General features: G+C 43.4%; 1 protein-coding gene across 1 annotated transcript in view; it reads left to right on the top strand.

Moving 5' to 3' along the window:
- Positions 1-1,483: 1,483 nt before the first annotated feature.
- The window catches only part of MROH7 (maestro heat like repeat family member 7), a 58,201-nt gene continuing 35,667 nt past the window's right edge, over positions 1,484-24,017 (top strand). The window contains exons 1-3 of the mRNA XM_070364736.1: positions 1,484-1,783; positions 14,771-14,805; positions 15,812-17,117. Of these exons, the coding sequence (XP_070220837.1) occupies positions 15,887-17,117 (1,231 nt within the window). The 5' untranslated portion in view covers positions 1,484-1,783; positions 14,771-14,805; positions 15,812-15,886. The remainder of the gene's footprint in view (positions 1,784-14,770; positions 14,806-15,811; positions 17,118-24,017) is intronic.

The raw sequence follows: 24,017 nt of genomic DNA, 5'->3' as shown, positions 1-24,017 counted from the left end.
AGACAGTAAACAGGCCAGGTTGGTGGAAAGGAAAGTTTGTTTATTTCAGATGCCGGCAACTGGGGCGGGGAGGGTGGCAGACAACTATCCAAAGGCCAACTCACCCCCTGACAAGCAGCGGGGGAGAGCTTTTATAGACAGAGTTGGGGGAGGGGGTTACATGCAGAAACAGTACAGTCATCTCTAACACTCATCTTCAAATTGGTCATCTGACTACCATCATCGCATCATCTTGGTTGTCTTAGGTACAGTTTATCTTCAGTTCAGGGGTGCACTTGTTCCCATTTCTTTGCATCAGTTCTCAGAATTGTGGCAGCTCCAGGCCTGGGGACAGTCTGGTCATCATATAATTAACTTCTCTGCCTGGTGTTCTGGTATCTATAAGACAGCTCACAGGATATGGCTCAGAATATTATCTATAGCCTTTGAGAAAGAACTGAAATTCTTGGGCTCATAAGTCATATGCTTAATGACTACATTATTGTTATTTTGTCTCCTTTGACTGTTTTCCTTTGTTTCAGCATTTCTCGCTTCTCTGATTAAACTTATTCTCTGACTAAAGTTTTGCACAGACAAAGGGCAGACAGAGAACATGGTGGGGGTTGGGGGCAGGAGCCATAAGGTCCTGCTCCGTTTCAGTAGGCGGGTGGGAGAAGGGAGAGACAGTCTGTCTTGTCATCCCTTTCCCTCTGCTTAAGGGAACATGTCTAGCAATGAATGGCTCCTACGCCCACTCTGGCATCCCTGCCTCCTGCTCATTTGGCTCTTCAGCTATCACCACGAAACTGTTTTCTTTTTAAAATTATTTTTTGGCCAAGAGGCATGCAAAATTAGTTCTCCACCCAGGGATCGAACCTATGTCCCCTGGAGAGGAAGCAGGAGTCTTAACCACTGGACCACCAGGGAAGACCCTGCTTCTTCTGTTTTAAACATTACCTCTGTTTTAAATACATAGTGTGGTTTCTTGTTTTCCAGGATGGACCCTGACTGAGCCAGGAGTCACAAACATGGATACCATAATTAAAGGAAGGAGTATGGATAAGGTCCCAAGTGAGAGAGGGGAGACCCAAGCCTAGAATCCCAAGGGACACAAAAGTAAGGTGCTGGGTGGAGGGGTGGGTAGGGGGAGGATGGGAACACTGAAAGGGACACGAGAGAAAAAGAATCTGGGGCAGGGAGAGAACCAGCAGAGTGAAGTGCTCCAGAGATCAAGGAAGGAGGATTCCTAAGTTTGAGCATCATAAAGCAGATGCTCTAGGGAAGGCAGAGAATGAAGATCGAGGACAAGACTTTCAACTCAGCCATATTATCAGAGGCAGAACCCCAGTGGAGAGGAGGTGGCAGAGAACAGATTAAGTGTTAAAGAACAGGGCAAGAGTGAGGTTTGGGAGGACAAAGTGAGAGTAAAACATTTCTTCAGGAAATACTTACTGAAGTATTGAAATACTTGCCAAGTATATTTGGTACCACATATGGGCCAGGCCTCAGGTACCTGGTGTGCAAAGATACATAAGATGTGGTCTCTGTTCTTAAAGCATTCTCAGTGCAGAGAGGGAAACAATCAAGTTTCCAGAGATTTATAGCACACTATAATACAGTTCTGATCTATGCTGCAAGAGCAGAGAGAAAGTCCTGAGCTGTGGGGAGGGGCCCAAGGAGGACTTCCTAGAGAAGGTACCACTGGCTTTTGACAGATAAGTAGGAGTCATGCAGATGGAATGGGGATGAAAGGGAGGAAGAAAGCACTCTGGATGGAAGCAACAGCCTGAGAAAAGGCAAAAAGGTAAGAAACGTTACTGTGAGTTTGGGGGAACCGCTGTGCTGCTAATGCAGAAACTGTAGGAGGAAATGGTAGGAGATGAGACTGGGAAATGATTCCAGTGGAATAATTTCCAGTGGGAGCCAGAGGCAGTGGGAGATTCACTTCGATGTGCTAAAACAGAGTAACAGACACCCTGGAATCCTGCATGCAGTGACAATATTTTCAAGAATGAGGATGAAATATTTTTTGTAAACAAAAACTAGAAGAGTTTATCACTAATAAACTGTTTTCTAAAATTTTTACTTGTTTATTTTATTTTTGGTTCTGCTGGGTCTTCATTGCTGCATGTGGGCTTTCTCTAATTACAGTAAGTGAGGGCTACTCTTCGTCGGGGTGCACGGGCTTCTCTTCTATTCTCTTGGGGCTGAGCAGGGGCTCTAGGGCGCACGGGTTTCAGTGGCTGCAGCTCCTGGGCTCAGAGTTGCACTTCCTGGGCTCTAGAGCGCAGGCTCAGTAGTTGGTGTGCAGGGGCTCGTACTCCTGGACCAGAGATCAAACCTGAGTCCCCTGCATGGCAGGCTGACTCTCAACCCCAGGACCACCAGGGAAGTCCCATCACTAATAAATTCTTATTGAATTTATTAAGGCTATTCTTCAGGTCTTTCAGGAATGGCTCTAGTATTCCTATATTCTTGCCTGGAGAATTCCATGGGCAGAGGAGCCTGGCAGTCTCACAAAGAGTTGGACACGACTGAGTGACTAAAACTTTCACTTTTCATTCTTCAGGCAGAAGGAAATTGATCCCAGATGGAATATCTGAGATTAAATTTTAAAAAATGATCACTATTGAATCAAACTTGGGTCCACTCGCCCCCTTGTGTGCAGTAAAGCCAATCTCCTGACACTGGGTTGCGGTGAAGGAAAGTGCAGCATCTATTACCCGGCACCGAGCAAGGACTTTAGGCAGTTAGTGCTTAAAAGACCCAAACTCCCCAATGGCTTTAGGGAAAGGATTTTAAAGACAGGGTGAGGGAGGCAGATGGTGGGGTGTGTGATCAGTTGGTAGACATTCTTCCGATTGGTTGATGGTGAGGTAGTTGGGGGTCAACATCATCAACCTTCTGGTTCCAAGCAGTCTGGGGTCTACATGCTTGTGGACAGCACACAGTTAACTTCTTCCACCTGGTGGAGGTTTCATTCTCTGCAAAACAGCTCCAAGGACATGGGACAGGATATTATCTATAGCCCTTGAGGAAGAATGAAAGGTCCTTGACTTTGTTTAATGTGCTCAGTCATTCAGTCATGTCTGACTCTTTGCGACTCCTTGGATTGTAGCCCACCAGGTTCCTCTGTCCATGGGATTTTTCCAGGCAAGAATACTGGAGTAGGTTGCCATTTCCTCTTCCAGGAGATCTTCCTGACCCAGGGATTGAACCCTAGTCTCTGTGTCTCTTGCATTGGCAGGCAGATTCTTTACCACTGTGCCACTTGGGAAGCCCTTTGTCTAATGGCTAAACTTATTATTTTGTCTTGCTTGACTTTTCCTTTGCTTCTGCACTTTCTCATTTCTATAATTAAATTTATTATTTGGAACTTGTGTAGGCCTAGGAGGCTAAAGAGACAGGTGAAGGAAAAAAACAAGAGACAGGTGAAGGAAAAGGAGGGGATGGTTCTGTCCCAGAAGGCCCGATAGAGTCCTGCTGCTTACATGATCAGACAAAATATTTGTGGAGTAGTGGTTAAATCTGAAGATTCCCAGGTGGCATTAGTGGTAAAGAACACCTGCCAAGGCAGGAGACGTGAGAGACCTCCTTTCAATCCCTGTGTCGGGAAGATCCCCTGGAGGGCACAGTAACCCACTCCAGTCTTCTTGCCTGGAGAATCCATGGACAGAGGAGCCTGGAGGGCTATAGTCTATAGGGTTGAGAAGAGTCAGACTTGACTGAAGTAACTTAGCACACACGCACACACAGTGGTTAAATCTAAACATCGATTGCATAAAACCATGATATCTAATTGCTGCTGTTTTTCAATTGCTAAGTCATGTCCGACTCTTTGTGACCCCATGGACTGCAGCATGCCAGGCTCCTTTGTCCTTCACTATCTCCTGGAGTTTGCTCAAATTCATGTCCATTAAGTTGGTGATGCTGTCTCACCATCTCATCCTTTACCATCCCCTTCTCCTTTTGCTCTCGATCTTTCCCAGTATCAGGATCTTTTCCAATGAGTTGACTCTTTGCATCAGGTGGCCAAAGTATTGGAGCTTCAGCTACAATACAATACAATACAATACAAGCTAAAGCTGTAGCTTCAGCTTCAGCTACCAATACTTCTAATTGGTAGGATTTAAACATCAGAATAGGACTAAAATAAAAGATAACAATGGTATGTAAGTTGGCTGATTAGTGTTAAACTCTTCTGCTGTCTCTTGTTTCTTGATTTTTCTGAAAGAGGATGGCAGATAACAGTATTATCTGTTATATTTTGGATATTTTGGAGTATAATTTTGGATTTTTCTATTTAAAGTATGCACATTAAAATGGCTAGAGTAATTGTAAGGAATAGACATAGAATATGTAAATTTCATACAAATAGAAAAGGGAGGGGAAGGAGTGAGAGAAGAAAGTCAAAATCAGTAATCTTAAAGAAAGGAAAAAAGAAAAAATATTAAAGAGGAGAGATTCTATAGTATTTCCAGTAATGTCAAGGTAGCTCCTATCAGACCAACCCCCTAGAGATAACAATTATAAACTTTGGACAAAATATGAAGAATGACTAACTACCTGGAGGCTCTGGAAAGAGATTAAAAGGAGGAAGAGACTGGAAGAGAGCCAACATTTAGAAGAAGGGACAGCCACCACATGCAAAAACATATAAAAGCTCACAAACTTAATATTGAATCAAAGAAGCCGGAAGCAAAAGGGTTTGTACTGTATAATCCCATTTGTATAAAGTATAGAAGCAGGCCAGTCTAAAAGACCTGTAAGAAATCAGGCTAGCAATTACCCTTGGTGCAGGAGATCCTGAATGGAGGGTTTCTGGGATCCTGGTAGTTCCTGTTTGTAGATCTGGGTGCCCGCTACACGGGTGTGCTCTCTTGGTGAAGTCATCCAAAATTGACTTGGTTTGTGCAGTTTTCTGCCTGTATATCATGCTTTGTGTTAGCCATTCAGTTGTGTCCTACTCTTTGCGACCCCATGGACTAGGGCCCGCTAGGCTCTGTCTGTGGAATTCTCCAGGCAAGAATACTGGAGTGGGTAGCTATTTCTTTTTCCAGGGGATCTTCCTGACCCAGGGATTGAACCAGGGTCTCCCGCATTGCAGGAAGATTCTTTACTGTTTGAACCACCAGGGAATCTGACATATATATGATGCTTTAGTGCATACTTTAAAAGTTGAAAAGGAAGCAGAAACAGGGTGGATAGGCAAGCAAAAGCAGACTGTGAAGAGACCAGACCAGGAGCATGGACATGACCTGGCTGCAGGATGCAGGTGGCTGGCAGAGGGAGAGCCTGTCCTGCAGGACACTACTGAGAAGACGGGCCAGAGTCTGGGCATCTGACATTAAGGCCCTCAGCCAGGATGAATGGGGTGGAGCTGGGTGACAAACTTTGTTTTCTTGGGCTCCAAAGTCACTGCGGACGGTGACTGCAGCCTTGCAATTGAAAGACATTTGCTCTTTGGAAGAAAAGCTATGACAAACCTAGACAGCATATTAAAAAGCAGAGACATCAACTTGCAGACAAAGATCTGTATAGTCAAAGCTATGGTTTTTCCAGTAGTCATGTACGGAGGTGAGAGTTGGACCATAAAGAAGGTTGAGCGTCGAAGAATGGATGCTTTTGAATTGTGGTGCTGGAGAAGACTCTTGAGAGTCTCTTGGACAGCAAGGAGATCAAACCAGTAAGCCCTAAAGGAAATCAACCTTGAATATTCATTGGAAGGAGTGATGCTGAAGCTGAAGCTCCAATACTTCGGCCACCTGATGTGAAGAGCCAACTCATCAGGGAAAAGACCCTGATACTGGGAAAGATTGAAGGCAGGAGAAGGGGATGACAGAGGATGAGATGGTTGGATGGCTTCATCAACTCAATGGACATGAGTTTGAGCAAACTCTGGGAGATGCTGAAGGACAGGGAAGCCTGGTGTACTTCAGTCCATGGTGTCGCAAAGAGTTGGACCTGACTTAGTGACAGAACAACAACAATTGAGTTGCAGGGTGAGGGGATTTTATGAGAAGACTTGAATGCCAGGTGAGGAAGTCAGACTTTGTCTGAGCTAGTCTGAGCTAGGTCATTTCCAGGCCGTGGTGGAGGGGCTGAAGATGCCTCCTTCTTAGAAAGGACATCTCCCTGCTTCTTCTGACTGTGTAGACATAGAAAGGGCCTCATTGGCTGGGAACTCTGAGTCATGGTGACCTCACAAAGACTGCAACACCAGAGCTGGGGGTGGGGGGGAGCCTAGGTAAGCAGAGGGGTGGCTCTGGGAAAGTCCCAGGGGTGGGGGCAGCCGCCACAGCCTCCACAAGGCAGTTACCACCTTGACCCCACCCCACTGGGTAAAAGTCTCCCTCTGGCTGTAATTCCACTCTTAGAACTTCGTACCTTTGACTTAAGGCTGAATTTTCTGTTACCATGTGGATGCCCCAGGTGGAGGTAATGCATTGAACTTTTACAACAGTTGCTTAAAGCTCATGGACAAAGCATTTAGGCTAACAAGTTCTGAGAATACGGTGGGTGGGAGTCTGGGGGGGGGAGAGGGAGAGTGAGATCCAGGGAGGGAACACCATGGACTAGGGGGAGAGGGTGCAGAGAACTGAAAGCCAGACTTGGTCTTTTTCTCAAGGCCACCACCCAACCGTCACCCATAGGGAGGAAGGGACAGTGAGGATGGACATTTACTGGGGGAACTGCTGGGGGCCAGATGCTATGAAAATTCCTATGTGCGTTATCACATTTTATTCTCTATACTTATCTCATGAATTGAGCATTAAGATAGTCATGCAGTGTGGGGAAGCTTCCTTCCCTGACTCACACCTCTGGTGAGAGAGAGGGCAGGTTTTGAATTCAAGTTCAGCTGACTCCAAAGCCCTGGATTTGTGCATTATAGCTGGGCATTAGGAGAGATGTGTTGTTTTCACTGGATTTTTCCTGTAGGATAGAGACCTAAGAGGGTTTCCCAGGTGGTGCTAGTGATAAAGAACCTGCTTGCCAACGTAGGAGACATGAGATACAGGTTCAATCCCTGGGTCAGGAAGATCCCCTGAAGGGGGTGGGGTATGGCAACCCACCCCAGTATTCTTGTCTAGAGAGTCCCATGGACAGAGGAGCCTGATGGGTTATAATCAATGGGTTCGCAAAGAGTCAGACACAATTGAAGTGACTTAACACATCACAGAGCCTAAGAGCGGCAGAGGGAATAAGGAATGAGAAGTGGGAAGATGTGGTCTCACTGAGTGACTCATACCTCGGAAATCTCTGGGATCCTGTAGGGAAACTTGTGAGCTAAGTATACCTGGGTTTGAATCCTTCCTCTGCCACTTGCGGGAGGCTTTGTAAAAATCTACTTATGTCCCCTGAGCAGTCTGAATTGATGTGCCAGTAAATGAGGATGATGGTACCTGTCTTGAAGAGTTGTCATTCATTCATTTCCTTATTCTGTTAATGTTTTCTGAATCTTCTCTGGGTACTAGGCATTGTCTTGGGAAAACAGGGGTAATAGATATCCACGAAGCTCATTTTCTAAACTGGAGACACACAGGTAAACAGAGCAATTCTCTGATACAGGTGATCACACGAGGAGGGCACCTCAGCCACATTTGAGGGTCCTAGGAACGTTCCTAGAGGAACGGAAACCTAAACTGGCATCTGGAATGTGACTAGATGTTAGCCAGGGGAATGATGAAGTGGTGGGCAGTCTGGGGGAAGTCTTCAGGAAGAGGAAAGGGTATTTGCAAAGGCCCCATTGGAAGCACCAGAAGAAGTTTGAAAGGGGCTCAAGCATGTGGCTTGGAAAGGGATGGATGTAGCTGAAGAGATGGAGGGTAAGGCCTGTGGGCTGAGGCTCTTGGCAAATGAAACACAGACGTCAGATTGAAGGTCCGAGTGTCTCCACTTGTGGCCTTTCCATCAGCTTTGTGATTATCACTTTGGGGAGGAGTGGAGGGGCTTGATAAATGCTTATTCCTGGGTCCCCTCAGAGCTACAAAGTGGAATTTCTAAGGGTGAAGCCTGAGAATCTTTTTTTTTTTAATCAATCAGCTGTTATTTTTGTCTGTGCTGGGTCTTCTTTGCTCTGAGTGGGCTTTCTTTAGTAGTGGCGAGCCGGGGCTGCTCTCTAGCTGCAGTGCTTGAGCTTCTCATTGCAGTGGCTTCTCTTGTTGCAGAGCACGGCCTTTAGGGCTCTGTGGGCTCCCTCGTTGTGGCTTGAAGGCTTAGTTGCCTCGAGGCATGTGGGATCTTCCCAGACCAGGAATCAAACCAGTGCCCCCTGCATTGCAAGATGGATTCTTAACTACTGGATCACCAGGGAAGCCCTGGGAATCTGTCTTTTAGAAAATATAACCCACACCCCCATAGTCTAAAAAGCCATGAGAAGTCACAGAGGGCTTCTAAGAGGGGGATGGCATGGTTGAATTCACACATATTTTTCCTTTATCATTTTTTTTTGGCCACACTGTAGCATATGTAGGATCTTAGTTCCCCTAGCAGGGATCAAACCTGTGCTGCCTGCAGTGGAAGCAGGGAGTCTTAACCATTGAATAGGGAAGTACTGTCTAAGAGTATCTTTATTTCCCCTCATCCTTGAAGAATGACTTTGCCAGTTAGAAAAGTTGTGGTTGACTTCTTTTCTTTCAGCACTTAAAAAATGGGTACCACTTCTTTCTGGCCTTCATGGCTTCGGATGAGAAATCTACTCTCATTCAGATTAGTGTTCTTCTATAGGTAATTCTCTCTGATTGCTTTTAAGATAATTTTTTCAATGCTTTTAGTTTTCAGAAGTTTAATCATGATGTATTTTGGCATGGGTTTGTCCCATTTTGGATTTTCTTATCTTCCTGAATCTGTATGTTTATATTTTTCCTTAAGTTGGGAAGTTTTCAGCCATTTCTACTTTGAAAATTTTCAACACTTTTTCTCTTCTCTTTCCAGAACTCTGATGATACGAATATTAGATATTTTGTTTTGTTCCACAGATACCTGAGAATCTGTCCAGTTTTTTTTCAGTCTATTTTGTCTCTGCTGTTCAGACTAAATAAATTTTATTAGTCTGCCTTCAAGTTCATTGATTCTATCTTGTTATCTTCACTTTACTATTGAGCTCATCCAGCAAGCTAAAATTTTTTTCAGTTATTGAATTTAAAAAATAATTTCTATCTTAATTTTGGTTACTGTATTTTTAAAAAACTTTGATTTCTTTGTTGGGATTTTCTATTTTATCATTAGTTTCAAGAGGATTTGTACTTGCTTGTTGAAGTATTTTTATGGCTGCTTTAAAGTCATTTTCACAAATTCTGACATCTGTTTCATCAGGATGCTCTTTTCCTAGTCTTTGGTATGACAAGCAATTTTTTATTGTGTCCTTGACATTTTGGATATTATGTTAAGAGATTCTTGAGCCTATTTAAAACTTTTATTTTAGCAGGTTAAGGTTTAGAGTGTAGGTTCTGGGCTACTTTGCTAGAGCACTAGCCTGCTTTGTTCTTCAGCTATTGGAGCTCCTGTTTATTTGTACTGCTGTTATCTGCAGGGGAATGAGGCACTTCTCTGGGCCAACTGTGTCCCTGTGGGGTTCAGGAGCTGTGGGTCCTAGTCACTTTTCTGCCTTTCAGTGGCAGGCCCATGATACAAGGCTCTACTCTCACTGCCACTGCAGATGGATTAAACTGCTGCTGCCCTGGGCATGGAGTAGGGAGTGGGGCTCCCCCCGGGGCTCGCTCTTTGTTGGGCTTCTCTTTCTGGTCCTTTGGTCAGAGAAAACAGGGTTTTCTTTTCTTGCAAGTGTGTTTATGCTCTTGGCAGATCTGTGTTACAGGCCTCTCTGGTACCCAGTCTGGAATATATGGGAGATAAGAAGAAAACCCTAGAGAACTCACCACCTTGTCATCCCTCCAGCCCTGAGGTTTCTAGCTAGTCCACTGCCTTCTTTCTGGATTTGAGTCCTTTTTTTGGTTTGTTTTTGGTTGTCTGTTGAACTATTTCCAGGATATTTAGTTGTATTTACAAAGGAAGAGCATGGAAAAGTGAGTCTATGCCCTCTTGTCCGTTCAGTTCACTTCAGTTCATTGGCTCAGTCGTGTATGACTCTTTGCAACCCCATGGCCTGCAGCACACCAGGCCTCCCTGTCCATCACCAAATCCCTCAGCTTGCTCAAACTCAAGTCCGTTGAGTCAGTGATGCCATCCAACCATCTCATCCTCTGTCGTCCCCTTCTCCTCCTGCCTTCAATCTTTTCCAGCATCAGGGTCCTTTCCAGTGAGTCTATTCTTTGCATCAGGTGGCTAAAGTATTGGAGCTTCAGCTTCAGCATCAGTCCTTCCAATGAATATTCGGGACCGATTTCCTTTAGGATTGACTGGTTTGATCTCCTTGAAGTCCAAGGGACTCTCTCTTATCTGTTACATCCATTAAAAAAAAAAAAAAAAAAAAATGTTGTACAAAACACATAGCATAGAATTTACTATCAGTGACAATTGGTACCTTTATAATGTTTCACAATTATCACCATTATCTAGCTTCAGAATATTTTTGTCACTCCAAAAGGAAACCCCATACTCATTAAGAAGTCACTTCCCATCCTCCCATTTCTCCTGCCCATGACAGTCTGTCTGCTTTAATCTGCTATTAATCTCTCTAGATTTGATTATCTAGATAGTCCTTATAAATGGAATCATATCATATGTGATTTTTTGCATCTAGCTTCTTTCACATAACATAATATTTTCAAAGTTTACCATATTTAGCATGTATCAGTACTCAATTCTTTTTATGGGTAGATAATATTTCATTGTGTGGATATACCATGTTTGTTTTTTTTTTTTTACCAGTCAATGGACATGTTGGTTGTTTCCACATTTAGCTCTTGTGAATACTGCAGCTGTGAACTTTTGTGTCCAAGTTTTGGTTGGAACATCAATTTTCAGTTGTTTGTGGTATATACATAGGAGTGAAATTGCTGCATTATATGGCCATTCTAGTTTAACTTCCTGAGGAACAGCCAGGTTGGTTTTTATAGAGGCCACATAATTTTCATTCCCACCAGCAATGTTTGATGGTTCCAATTTTTCTATACCATTGCCAACACTTGCTATTTTCTATTTCTTAAAATTATAACCACCACAGTGGGTGCGAAGTGTTATCTTAGTGTTGTTTTGATTTACATTTCTCTAAAATCACTGCAAATGGTGATTGCAGCCATGAAATTAAAAAACGCTTACTCCTTGGAAGGAAAGTTATGACCAACCTAGATAGCACATTGAAAAGCAGAGACATTACTTTGCCAACAAAGGTTCATCTAGTCAAGGCTATGGTTTTTCCTGTGGTCATGTATGGATGTGAGAGTTGAACTGTGAATAAAGCTGAGTGCCGAAGAATTGATGTTTTTGAACTGTGGTGTTGGAGAAGACTCTTGAGAGTCACTTGGACTGCAAGGAGATCCATCCAGTCCATTATAAAGGAGGTCAGTCCTGGGATTTCTTTGGAAGGAATGATGCTAAAGCTGAAACTCCAGTACTTTGGCCACCTCATGAGAAGAGTTGATTCATTGGAAAAGACTCTGATGCTGGGAGGGATTGGGGGCAGGAGGAGAAGGGGATGACAGAGGATGAGATGGCTGGATGGCATCACCAACTCGATGCAGGTGAGTCTGAGTGAACTCCAGGAGTTGGTGATGGACAGGGAGGCCTGGCATGCTGCAATTCATGGGGTCTCAAAGAGTCGGACACGACTGAGCGACTGAACTGAACTGAATGACTAAAGTGTTCTACTCAAGTTGTTTGCCCATTTTTAAATTGGGTTGTTTATCTTTTTGTTGTATGTTGTAAGATATTGTTAGTTGTTATTCTAGATACTAGATCTAATCAGGTATATGACTTATAAATATTTCGTCCCCTTCTGTAAGTTGTCTTTTCACTTTCTAATAGTGCCTTTTGATACACAAGTTTTTAATTTTGGTAATGTTCAATTTATCTTTTTTTTTCTTGTTTCTTGTGATCTTGGTGTCATATCTAAGAAACCATCGCCAAATCCAAGGTCATGAGGATTTATCCATATATTTTCTTCCAAGAGTTTTACAATTTTAGCTCTTATATTTAGGTCTTTTGTCCATTGTGATTAAAGTTTTATATTTAGTGTGAAAGAGGCCAAATCTATTATTTCAGGTGTTGATTTCCAGTCATCCCACCACCATTTGTTGAAGAGAATATTTTTTCCCCGTTGAACAGGTTTGGCATCCTCGTCAAAGATCAGTTGACCATAGATGCATGGATTTATTTCCTGACTCTCAGTTCTATTCCATTAGCCTATATTTCTATCTTTTTGCCAGTACCATACTGTTGAATGCAATTTTAAAGGAAGAACTTTGTGCTCAATTTGGAAAATGGTTTGTTGGGAGCAACCCTTATGCACAGGGATCCTTGTTGAGAGGGCAATTCCAAGACAGAGTCCCAAAGCAGTGGGAGCCATACTAGGGTTTAGCAGTGGTGATGGAGATATGAGGAGGTACTTGGGAATTTTTCTGGAGCCAGAATTAGCAGAACTTGGCAAAATTTGGATTCAGCAAGTCAAGAAGAGTATAGTCAAGGATGATATTGTGTCTGGCTTGGATTATGGTTCCAGTGCCTTGCAATGTAAGAGAATAAGAGGATCTGATTTGGAGGAATGATGGCAAAGTCTGTTTGGATTTTCTAGAACCGAGGTGCAACAATGTCAGACGTGTGTGCATGCATGCGTGTATACATACTCATACAAGTGCCTGACACATTCCAGGCCCATACATCTGATAAACATGTTCTCAACGAGGAACTGGAAGATCCACTGATAGTTCCTCTTTCTGAGAGCCCCAGAAACACTTACCAAGGGCCTGGAAGGTTTCATAAAGGTAGAGGAGAAAGGATGGGAACCAGTCAATGATTCTCAGTCTCTGATGGGGCTAGGTGGTTTATGGCCACCCTCTGTTCTCCTCAACGGGGGCTCCAGGACCTGGGGGCAAAAGCCAATAAGCAGCTGTATAGCAACTTCCTTTAGTTCCCCTGGGTCCCACCTCAACAACCACCATCTTCCTGATGCACAATATCCCTTTGGTGGAGGATAAGATGTGGGCTGCCTACCTAAGCTCTGAAGACTCACCTGTGTCTTGCAGGGTGGAGGAGGAGGATTGAGGAAATAGAAGAAAGTGAGGGAGATCTGCTCTTTTCTTCTGGATGAAGGAGGGTCAGCCTGGCTTGAGACCTATGGCTTTTTGCCCAGTGACCAGTATTATGCATTTATTGTGTCAGAGGAGTAGAGCTTATGTTCTTTCACAGGTTAAACCAGGTAGGCCTTCCAAAATCCTACTGACCGCATCATAGGCTGTACCTGACTCAAATTTTTTCCAGGTTGAAAATGCCTCCTTTTGATAAATATGACATGTGTTTGTGTGTGTATGTGTGTGTACAGAGAGGAGAATACGCGAGGGATGATCCAGGGTATTTTGGAGCCCTGAGGCTTTTTATAATTTTGAGGCTCCTGTTTAAGTAGAAGACAAAATTATGAATACAAAATTATGTACTGGCCCTTTGGAAAAGAACAGTATGAGCAAGGAGCCTTGAAATTTTAAATTTCATTAGCTTCAGGGTAAAATCACCTCTGGTGTTGATGGTAAGTGAAACTTCCTTCCTCTGAGGCAAGTTGCAAAGCTCTGCATGAACTGCTGGCTTGGGGGTGAAGGAAGGTCCCACTGGGCTCTAAGTACCTTACTCTGCTCATAATGCCTCACAGAGAGTAACAGAATGAGTAACTAATTTAGAGAAGACCTTCAGTGGGCCAAGTGGGCTCCATGCCAGATGCTGAGACTTTAACCACCCTGGGTGGCAGGCTTTATGTTCCTCATATTAGAGACGAGGAGGATGGGAGTGGGGAGTGTCTCTTGCCCAAGTTTGCTGACACTAGTAGGAGGATGAGCTGGGAATTGAACCCAGGACAACATGACTGTGAATCTGTATTTTTTTTCAAAGCCAAGCCATAAGGTGCACAGCAAAATGTATGGTATGAGTAAATGATTTAGTGAATGAGTTAGTGCATGAATGAATAAGAAATGATATGTGATGAAATGAGCTAGCGACGGAATGGATGAATGAATGAAGAAGAGATAAAAGGATGAAATAACAAGCTAATTTATTGAACGTTTACTGTGTGCCGGGTGCTGTGCTAGACTCCTTTCTATTTTATGTATTTATTGTAACGTTTGGCCGCGCTGGGTCTTTGTGGCTGCGTGAGGGCTTTCTCGAGTTGTGGCCAACAGGCACTGTGTTCTAACTGCAGAGTGCGAGGTCCTCATTGTGGTGGCTTCTCTTGCTGCGGCGCGCGGGCTCTAGGGCAGGTGGGGGTGCTAGACTCTTGTGGATCTTGTGCTTTAGCGAGGAAACCAGATATTGTGTGCCAAGAAAGGGGAAGTGGACAAAATGCCCTGGGAACTTACAGGTGGACCTCACCTGTCTGGGGGACCTGGAAGGCTTGTAGCATATAAGCTGAAATCTGAAGGGGTGAAGCTGTAGGTGTTAGCTAGGGAAAATGACTGAAGAAGGATGTTTAGCCTGTGGAGGGCCAGACTTGGGTGTGTGACTTGACCTCCCCTTCCTTAAGCATACAATGGAGTAAGCATATCTAACTTCCAGGTGTGTATGTGTGCGTGTGTGTGCATGCAGGGGGATTTTGTGAGCAGAAGTGTGTGCCTGGCCTTTAGACTTTGCTCAGTAAGTACCAAAAAAGCCACTTTTGCCTGACTTGATCTCCTTTCGCATCTCCTCACAGGGGCCCAGTCCTGCTTAAGAACACCATGCATGCAGGTGAGCTGTCCCTACGGTTCCCATAGGGAGGGAGGCCCAGGTGTGGGGGTGGGGCAGGGTAAGGTGGGAGAGTTTCCTCCTTTGTCTAGTCTTTCTGGAGTGGGATGGGGTCGGGGAACTGGGGAGTTCACCCAGCAGTGAGGTTGCTGGGCTGAGACAGGCTCTGCTTTGGATGATATCCTCAGGTTCTCCTCCATTTAGTTTGCCTCACCCAGAACAAACTGTTAAGGGCAGTGGGCATCTCTGCCAAGGCTCCTTTGGGCATCTAGTGCCACAGCCATTCACAGAGTAGTTCTTGCAACTTAGGGGTTGGCTGGAAGTAGTAAATAAGGAGATTTCCCCTTCTCCCTTTCTACCTTAAGGTGGGAGAGTTTCCTCATTTGTCTAGTGTTCCTGGACTTCCTACTGTGGACCTAGTATTACGTTAGGTGCTGGGGATGCCCCAGGGACTAAGATGTGCATCAGTTCAGTTCAGTTCAGTTCAGTCACTCAGTCGTGTCCGACTCTTTGCGACCCCATAAATCGAGGCACGCCAGGCCTGTCTGTCCATCACTGACTCCCGGAGTTCACTCAAACTTATGTCCATCGAATCGGTGATTCCATCCAGCCATCTCATCCTCTGTTGTCCCCTTTTCCTCCTGCCCCCAATCCCTCCCAGCATAGTTCTCACCAATGTCCCCACTCATCTCTAGCAGGGGCTGGACCACTAAACAAGTCATTGGAATAAAGTGCCGTGTATCATTTGCTTGGAGGAGTAGGATCAGCGAGGAGAGTAGGGGGAGGTTCCAGGCCAGGGAAACTACATTTAAGGACTGTGAGCTGAAAGGGAACGGGGTGTGGTCAAAGAAAGGAACACAGAGGATGAGGCTGGAGCTGAGAGAGCTAGGGGAGAGCCATGTAGGACGGAGCTGGACAGGTGGGCTAGGCGTGGTCATGGAGGTCATCCATGGGGAGCCATGGAAAGATTTCAATAGGTGAGGCTGAACTTGCCTTTTCTCTCTCTCAGGAGCACTTCAGGGAGCTCGACAGTCAGCTATTGGACAGAAGAGGGCAGTGGCACTGACAGACCTTCAGATAGGGCATGGCCTTGGGTCCAGGGACTAGTCTGGTCCTCTGTGAAGACGCGAACATGACACCCAATCTCAACTCCACTGAGGCCCCCGGTTTAGGCTCTGGCATCATCTCTGGGCCCAGCCTAAACACAGACCTTGTTGCTCTCTTGAATCCATCCCTGAGTCCTGGCGTGGCTCTTGTTCCAGACCTTAATCCAACTCTGATTCCAGTCTCAGAGGAGGCCCCTGGCCTGGAGTCTGATAACACCCCCAGACCTGATGACAGCAGGTCCACGACTCCAGGTTCCCTCCAGATCACTGCTGCCCACTCTGGTGAAGCCCTGGCTTTGGATTCCAATCACCTCTCAAGGCCTAACTCACAGGGGACCCTAAGTCCAGCCTCAAACCTCATTCTGAACCCCCACTCTATGGAGGCCCAGGGTATGAGCTCGGGGACCCATGCTGGGCCACATTCGGAGGAGGCTGTCAACTCCCTCTCGAGCAATCTTTTTGATTTGGGTCAGAGCAACTCCAATCCTTCCAGGCCTGAGACAAACCCATTTTTAAGGCCTTATTCCAAAGACTCCCTTGTTCTGGGCCACAGCATTTCCAGGCCAGGCTCAAAAACTCTCCTTACTCCAGCCTCAACCCCTTTTCTGGATCCTGACTCCAATCAGCTGCTCGGCATGGGCTCAGGGAACATATCCAAGCTGGACCTGAACGCAGCTTCAGGTTCTCCTGAGTCCCTTATGCAAGACACGAACGAGACCATCACTGTGGTTTCACATAACATCTCTGGATCTGTTTCAAAAAGAGCCTTTGGTGCAGTCTGGAACACAAGTTCCAAGGGAACCATCAGCGTGGCTTCAAATGGCAACCCCAAGTCTGATTTGAACATGACCGTCACTCAGGCTTCAAGCTTGACCCTGGTTCCTGGTTCCAACGACGTTGTCAGCCTGCACTCCAGCACGCATGGACCCACCTCCACTGTTTCGCCACCCTCGTGCATGACCCTGATCCTGGGCTCCAAGGAGACTCTAAGCCTGGGTTCCAGCCTCATCTTCAGCGACACCTCCACCCTGACACTGAGCAGCCAGCAGGAGTGTTTCGAGGACAGCAGTATCCACACCATGCCTCTGGAGGGGACTCTGGAGAGCTGGAGTGAGATGACTCGTGTGGAGGTGGGCCAGTTCCCACCGGGGCTCCCCACCGGCAACACCACAAATAAGGACTCCACGGCCTTCCAGAGCATCCCTCAGGGTGAGTAAGGCCAGAGTGCCAGCCCCAGAGAGGACACCGACCTGGAAGAACTCTATTCAGATTTGTAGGGTAGGGAGGGAAGAGGAGAGGGGAAAGGAAGGACACAGCATGTAATGGATAACATGCAATACATTAATTATACACAGGAGATCTAGTGCTCAGCCCCTGCTTGCTGTGTGACTTGGGATGAACTACTTAATCTCTCTGAGCTTCAGTTTTATTAACTGTAATATAATATTCCATATAATGATACTTTATCCTGTACAAATTACAAGTCATCTAACTATACCTTCTTTTCTTTCTTGATGAATTTCAGGCCTGGTTTCTCAGGTCAGAGTTTGACCAGTGGAGCAGGCAGACTTGAGTTTTTGAGGTTCCCACCTAAGTGAAGCCTTGGGGTCCTGTCTGGAACCCGTGACTCACTTTTGATGTGCAAGAGTTCTGTAAATGAATCCATCAGTGTTTGATGTTGTAAAGATCTTTTCCCAGTTATTTATATCTCCAAATATTTTTATTTGCTCATTTACTAATACCACATTGCAATTTTAAAAAATTACCATGGCTTTACAGATATGCATTCATATCTGAAAGAATCCCTCTTTAAAGTTCTTAAAATTATTCCAAGGACAACAGCCTCCACACCATGCCCTGGAGGCTATTCAAACACCCTCATTCTTCTGTATACATTTTAAAATACATTTGTTTAGGTCCTCAAAAAATCTCTCTGGCATTTTTATTGGAATGTTATTAATATATCCATCTGTTCAAGTGAAATGGAGTGAAATTGAGGTTCAACTTCATTCCTTTACTTGTGGAGTCCAGTTATTATTGTGATCTAATTCACATACTATACAATTTACCCATTTAAAGTACACAGTTCAATGGCTCTTGGTATATTATATGATAAATCTTTTAAAAATTGTAGTAAAATATATATAACATAAATCTGCCATTTTAAACATTTTTAAGTGTTTAATTCAGTGGCATTAGTCACCTCACAATATTGTGTTACCACTGTCTGTCATCCCAAATAGAAGGTCTTACCATAAAGTAGTAACTCCCTATTCCTCTCTCCCCAGTCCCACATGAACTCTAACCTGCTTTCTGTCTCTATGAATTTGCCTACTCTAGGTAACTCATGAAATGGAATCACACAGTTGTTCTTTTGTATAATGTTTACTTAGCATAACATTCATCTATGTTGTAACATGAATCAGTACTTCATTCCTTTTTGTGGTTGGATAGTATTCCAATAAATGTACCACATTTTATTTGTCCATGGACGACTATTTGGCTATGATGGATAATGCTGCTATACACATCAGCTCAAAAATCTCTGAATCCTTGCTTTCAATTCCTTTAGATATATACCTAGGAGTGAAACTGCTGAATCGTATGGTAATTCTTGTTTAGCTTTCTGAGGAAATACTAAATTATTTCCCATACCAGCTGTACCATTTTGCACTCCCTCCAACAATGTACAGAGGTTCTAATGTACAAGGGTTTCTATTGCTGCACTATTAATCTCTCCTTGCCAGCACTTTTTATTTTTGTTTTTTTTTTTTAGAAAACATTTTTATAATAGCCATCCTAAAGAGTGTGAAGTAATATTTCAATTGTGATTTCGATTTGCATTTCCCTAATGACTAATAAATGATGTTGAACATTTTTTTAATATGCCTATTGAACATTTGTATAATGTCTTTTGCCTATTTTCACATTTGGTTTTTTATTTTTAATTTTGTGGCCATGCTAAACAGCATGTGGGATCTTAGTTCTCCGACCAGGGATCAAACTCATGCCCCCTGCATTTGAAGCGTGGAGTCATGATACTGGGCTACCAGGGAAGTCCCAAAATTCAGTTGCTTTTTGTTGTTGAGTTTAGGAGTTCTTTATATATTCTGAATATTAATTCCTTATCAGATACACAATTGGTAAATATTGGCACCCGTTCTGTGAGTTGTCTTTTTATTCTCTTAACATTGTCCTTTGATGCACAAGTGATTAATTTGATGAGAATCAACTCATCTACTCTTTTATTGTCTGTTACCTTGGTGTTATGTTTAAGAAATTTTTGCCTTTGTTTATACTCCAATACCAAAGAATGCTCAATTGCACTCATCTCACACGCCAGTAAAGTAATGCTCAAAATTCTCCAAGCCAGGCTTCAGCAATACGTGAATCGTGAACTTCCTGATGTTAAAGCTGGTTTTAGAAAAGGCAGAGGAACCAGAGATCAAATTGCCAACATCCACTGGATCATGGAAAAAGCAAGAGAGTTCCAGATAAACATCTATTTCTGCTTTATTGACTGTGCCAAAGCCTTTGACTGTGCGGATCACAATAAACTGTGGAAAATTCTGAAAGAGATGGGAATACCAGACCACCTGACTTGCCTCTGAAGAAATCTGTATGCAGGTCAGGAAGCAACAGTTAGAACTGGACATGGAACAACAGACTGGTTCCAAATAGGAAAAGGAGTTCGTCAAGGCTGTATAGTGTCACCCTGTTTATTTAACTTATATGCAGAGTACATCATGAGAAACACCGGACTGGAAGAAACACAAGCTGGAATCAAGATTGCCGGGAGAAATATCAATAACCTCAGATATGCAGATGACACCACCCTTATGGCAGAAAGTGAAGAGGAACTAAAAAGCCTCTTGATGAAAGTGAAAGAGGAGAGTGAAAAAGTTGGCTTAAAGCTCAACATTCAGAAAACGAAGATCATGGCATCCAGTCCCACCACTTCATGGGAAATAGATGGGGAAACAGTGGAAACAGTGTCAGACTTTATTTTGGGGGGCTCCAAAATGACTGCAGATGGTGACTGCAGCCATGAAATTAAAAAACGCTTACTCCTTGGAAGGAAAGTTATGACCAACCTAGATAGCATATTCAAAAGCAGAGACATTACTTTGCCAACAAAGGTTCGTCTAGTCAAGGCTATGGTTTTTCCTGTGGTCATGTATGGATGTGAGAGTTGGACTGTGAAGAAGGCTGAGTGCCGAAGAATTGATGCTTTTGAACTGTGGTGTTGGAGAAGACTCTTGAGAGTCCCTTGGACTGCAAGGAGATCCAACCAGTCCATTCTGAAGGAGATCAGCCCTGGGATTTCTTTGGAAGGAATGATGCTAAAGCTGAAACTCCAGTACTTTGGCCACCTCATGTGAAGAGTTGACTCATTGGAAAAGACTCTGATGCTGGGAGGGATTGGGGGTGGGAGGAGAAGGGGACAACAGAGGATGAGATGGCTGGATGGCATCACTGACTCGATGGGCACGAGTCTGAGTGAACTCTGGGAGTTGGTGATGGACAGGGAGGCCTGGCATGCTGCGATTCATGGGGTCGCAAAGAGTCGGACACGACTGAGCGACTGAACTGAATAAATATTTAAATAAAATATAAATAAATAAAAATTTCTTAAAAAAAAGATTTCTTCCCTAAAGTAATAAAAACAAACAACATGTAAAAAAGAAAAGAATTGTATTTTTTGAGCTGAATAAAATGGAATGATTCTGTAGTCTGAAAAATAAGAGAAATTATTGCCATATCCACTGTCATGAAGATTTCTCCCTATGTTCTCTTCTAAGAGTTTTATAGTTTTAGCTTTTAAGTTTAATTTTTGAGTTAATTTTTGTGTACAGTGTGAGGAAGGGGTCCAACATCATTCTTTTGCATGTGGATATCTAGTTTTTTTAACACTATGTATTGAAAAGAGCATTCTTTTTCCACTGAAAGGTCTTGGCACCTTTGTCAAAAATCAATTGACCATATATATAAGGATTTATTTCTGTTTATCCCATTGGTCTTTATGTCTGTCTTTATGCCAGTAACACACTGTTCTGGTTTCTACAGCTTTGTAGTAAGTTTGAAAGGAGGAAATAGGAGTCTACCAACTTTGTTCTTTTTCAAGATTGTTTTGGCTATTTAGGATCAATCTTTGTGTTTCAGTAGGATAATTTTATCTGTTTGTATTTTTAAAAACAATGTATTTTCAAACTGTATTTGTCCTTTAAAAAGTTTTCCAAGATATATAACACGATGTAAAGTGAACTACTAATCTTAAGTGTACAGCTTGATGAATATTTACATACATAAACACACTGGTAAATCCCACCCAGATCAAGACCCAGATCTTTATCCGCATCCCAGAACCTTCCCTTGTGATCCTTTCCAACCAATTCCCCTTCTCCTGGGGTTGTTCATTGTTCAGTTGCTAAGTCATGGGCTGCAACGTGCCAGGCTTCCCTGTCCTTCACTATCTCTTGGAGTTTGCTCAGATTCACGTCCATTGAGTCAGTGATGCTATCTAACCATCTCATTCTCTGCCATCCCCTTCTCCTTTTGTCTTCAATCTTTCCCAGCATCAAAGTCTTTTCCAATGCGTTGGCTCTTTGCGTAGGGTTTCTCAGTCTTGGCACTACTGATATTTTGTGTTAGACAGATCTTTGTTGTGTGGGTGTGGGTGTATTGGGGCTGTTCTACACATGTAAGATGCATCCCTAGACTCTGCAGAAGGTACTAGTAGGAACATCCTCTCACACAAGTTGTGACAACAAAAGATGTCTTCAGACATTGCCAAATGGCAAATAGGGGTCAAGATTACCCTCAGTTATCAACAGTCACAGAAGGAACAATTCTTCAGATTTGTATCACCATAGACTAGTTTTGTCTGTTTTTTAACTTTCTATCAATAACTACCGTTGTTTATACTGTTTTGATTCTGGCTTCTTTAGCCCAACATTATGTCTAGCGGATTCATCCACAGTTGCATGTGTCATAGCTGATTCTTTTTATTATTCTGGAGTATTCTATCTTATGAACTTACCACAATTTGTTGATTCATTCTGATGGACACTGGAATTTTTCTACTTTTTGGATAATATGAATAAAGTTACTTTGAACCCTTTTGTACATGTTAGTGCAAAGATAACTCTTTTTCATCTAGAAGAATTTCTGGGTCATAGCAAAACACATGTCCAGCTTTAATAGATACTGCAAAGTTTTCAAAGTGGTTGAATTAATTTACCCTCTCACATGTGAGACTTCCAATTGCTCAACATCCTCACAGACATTTGGTAGGCAGTTTTTAAAATGTTAGCCATTCTGGTGGGTATCTAATGCCATTTCCATGTGATTTACAATGGCATTTTTTGATGATTACTGATGTTAAGCATCTTTCAATATGGTTATTGTCAATTTGTATATCCTTTATAATGAAGTGCATGTTCAAGTCTTCTGTTCATTTAAAAAATTTGTGTTGTCTTTTTCTTATTGGTTTGTGGAACTTCTTTATATAATCCTGATGTGTATGCAAAGGTTATGAAAATAGTGTTATATTTTCCTCCATAAGTTTTACCATTTTGTCTTTCACATTAAATTTATAATGCATTGTGCATTAATTTTGGGAAACAATTTGAGAGAGGGACTTAAAAGGCTCATTTCCCCCCCATGTGAGTATCTAATTGCTCTGGACCATTTATTGAAAAAAACCATAATTTCCCCCACTGAATTGCAGTGTTCAGATCACATCAGATCAGTCCCTCAGTCGTGTCCGACTCTTTGTGACTCCATGAATCGCAGCACACTTAGCCTCCCTGTCCATCACCAACTCCCAGAGTTCACTCAGACTCACGTCCATCGAGTCAGTGATGCCATCCAGCCATCTCATCCTCTGTCCTCCCCTTATCCTCCCGCCCCCAATCCCTCCCAGCATCAGAGTCTTTTCCAATGAGTCAACTCTTCACATCAGGTGGCCAAAGTACTGGAGTTTCAGCTTTAGCATCATTCCTTCCAAAGAAATCCCAGGGCTGATCTCCTTCAGAATGGACTGGTTGGATCTCCTTGCAGTCCAAGGGACTCTCAAGAGTCTTCTCCAACACCACAGTTCAAAAGCATCAATTCTTTGGAGCTCAACTTTCTTCACAGTCCAACTCTCACATCCATACATGACCACAGGAAAAACCATAGCCTTGACTAGACGGACCTTTATTGGCAAAGTAATGTCTCTGCTTTTGAATATGCTATCTAGGTTGGTCATAACTTTCCTTCTAAGGAGTAAGCGTCTTTTAATTTCATGGCTGCAGTCACCATCTGCAGTCATTTTGGAGCCCAGAAAAATAAAGTCTGACACTGTTTCCACTGTTTCCCCATCTATTTCCCATGAAGTGGTGGGACTGGATGCCATGATCTTCGTTTTCTGAATGTTGAGCTTTAAGCCAACTTTTTCACTCTCCTCTTTCACTTTCATCAAGAGGCTTTTTAGTTCCTCTTCACTTTCTGCCATAAGGGTGGTGTCATCTGCATATCTGAGGTTATTGATATTTCTCCCGGCAATCTTGATTCCAGCTTGTGTTTCTTCCAGTCCAGCGTTTCTCATGATGTACTCTGCATATAAGTTAAATAAACAGGGTGACACTGTACAGCCTTGATGAACTCCTTTTCCTATTTGGAACCAGTCTGTTGTTCCATGTCCAGTTCTAACTGTTGCTTCCTGACCTGCATATGGATTTCTCAAGAGGCAGATCAGGTGGTCTGGTATTCCCATCTCTTTCAGAATTTTCCACAGTTTATTGTGATCCACCCAGTCAAAGGCTTTGGCATAGTCAATAAAGCAGAAGTAGATGTTTTTCTCGAACTCTCTTGCTTTTTCCATGATCCAGCGGATGTTGGCAATTTGGTCTCTGGTTCCTCTGCCTTTTCTAAAACCAGCTTGAACATCAGGAAGTTTACGGTTCACATATTGCTGAAGCCTGGCTTGGAGAATTTTGAGCATTACTTTACTAGCGTGTGAGATGAGTGCAATTGTGTGGTAGTTGGAGCATTCTTTGGCATTGCCTTTCTTTGGGATTGGAATGAAAACTGACCTTTTCCAGTCCTGTGGCCATTGCTGAGTTT

The sequence above is a fragment of the Bos mutus genome, chromosome 3, assembly GCF_027580195.1.
Source record: "Bos mutus isolate GX-2022 chromosome 3, NWIPB_WYAK_1.1, whole genome shotgun sequence".
Lineage (NCBI taxonomy): Eukaryota > Metazoa > Chordata > Mammalia > Artiodactyla > Bovidae > Bos > Bos mutus.
Note: the sequence above shows the minus strand (reverse complement) of the source record. Positions and strands in the feature narration are given on the sequence as shown.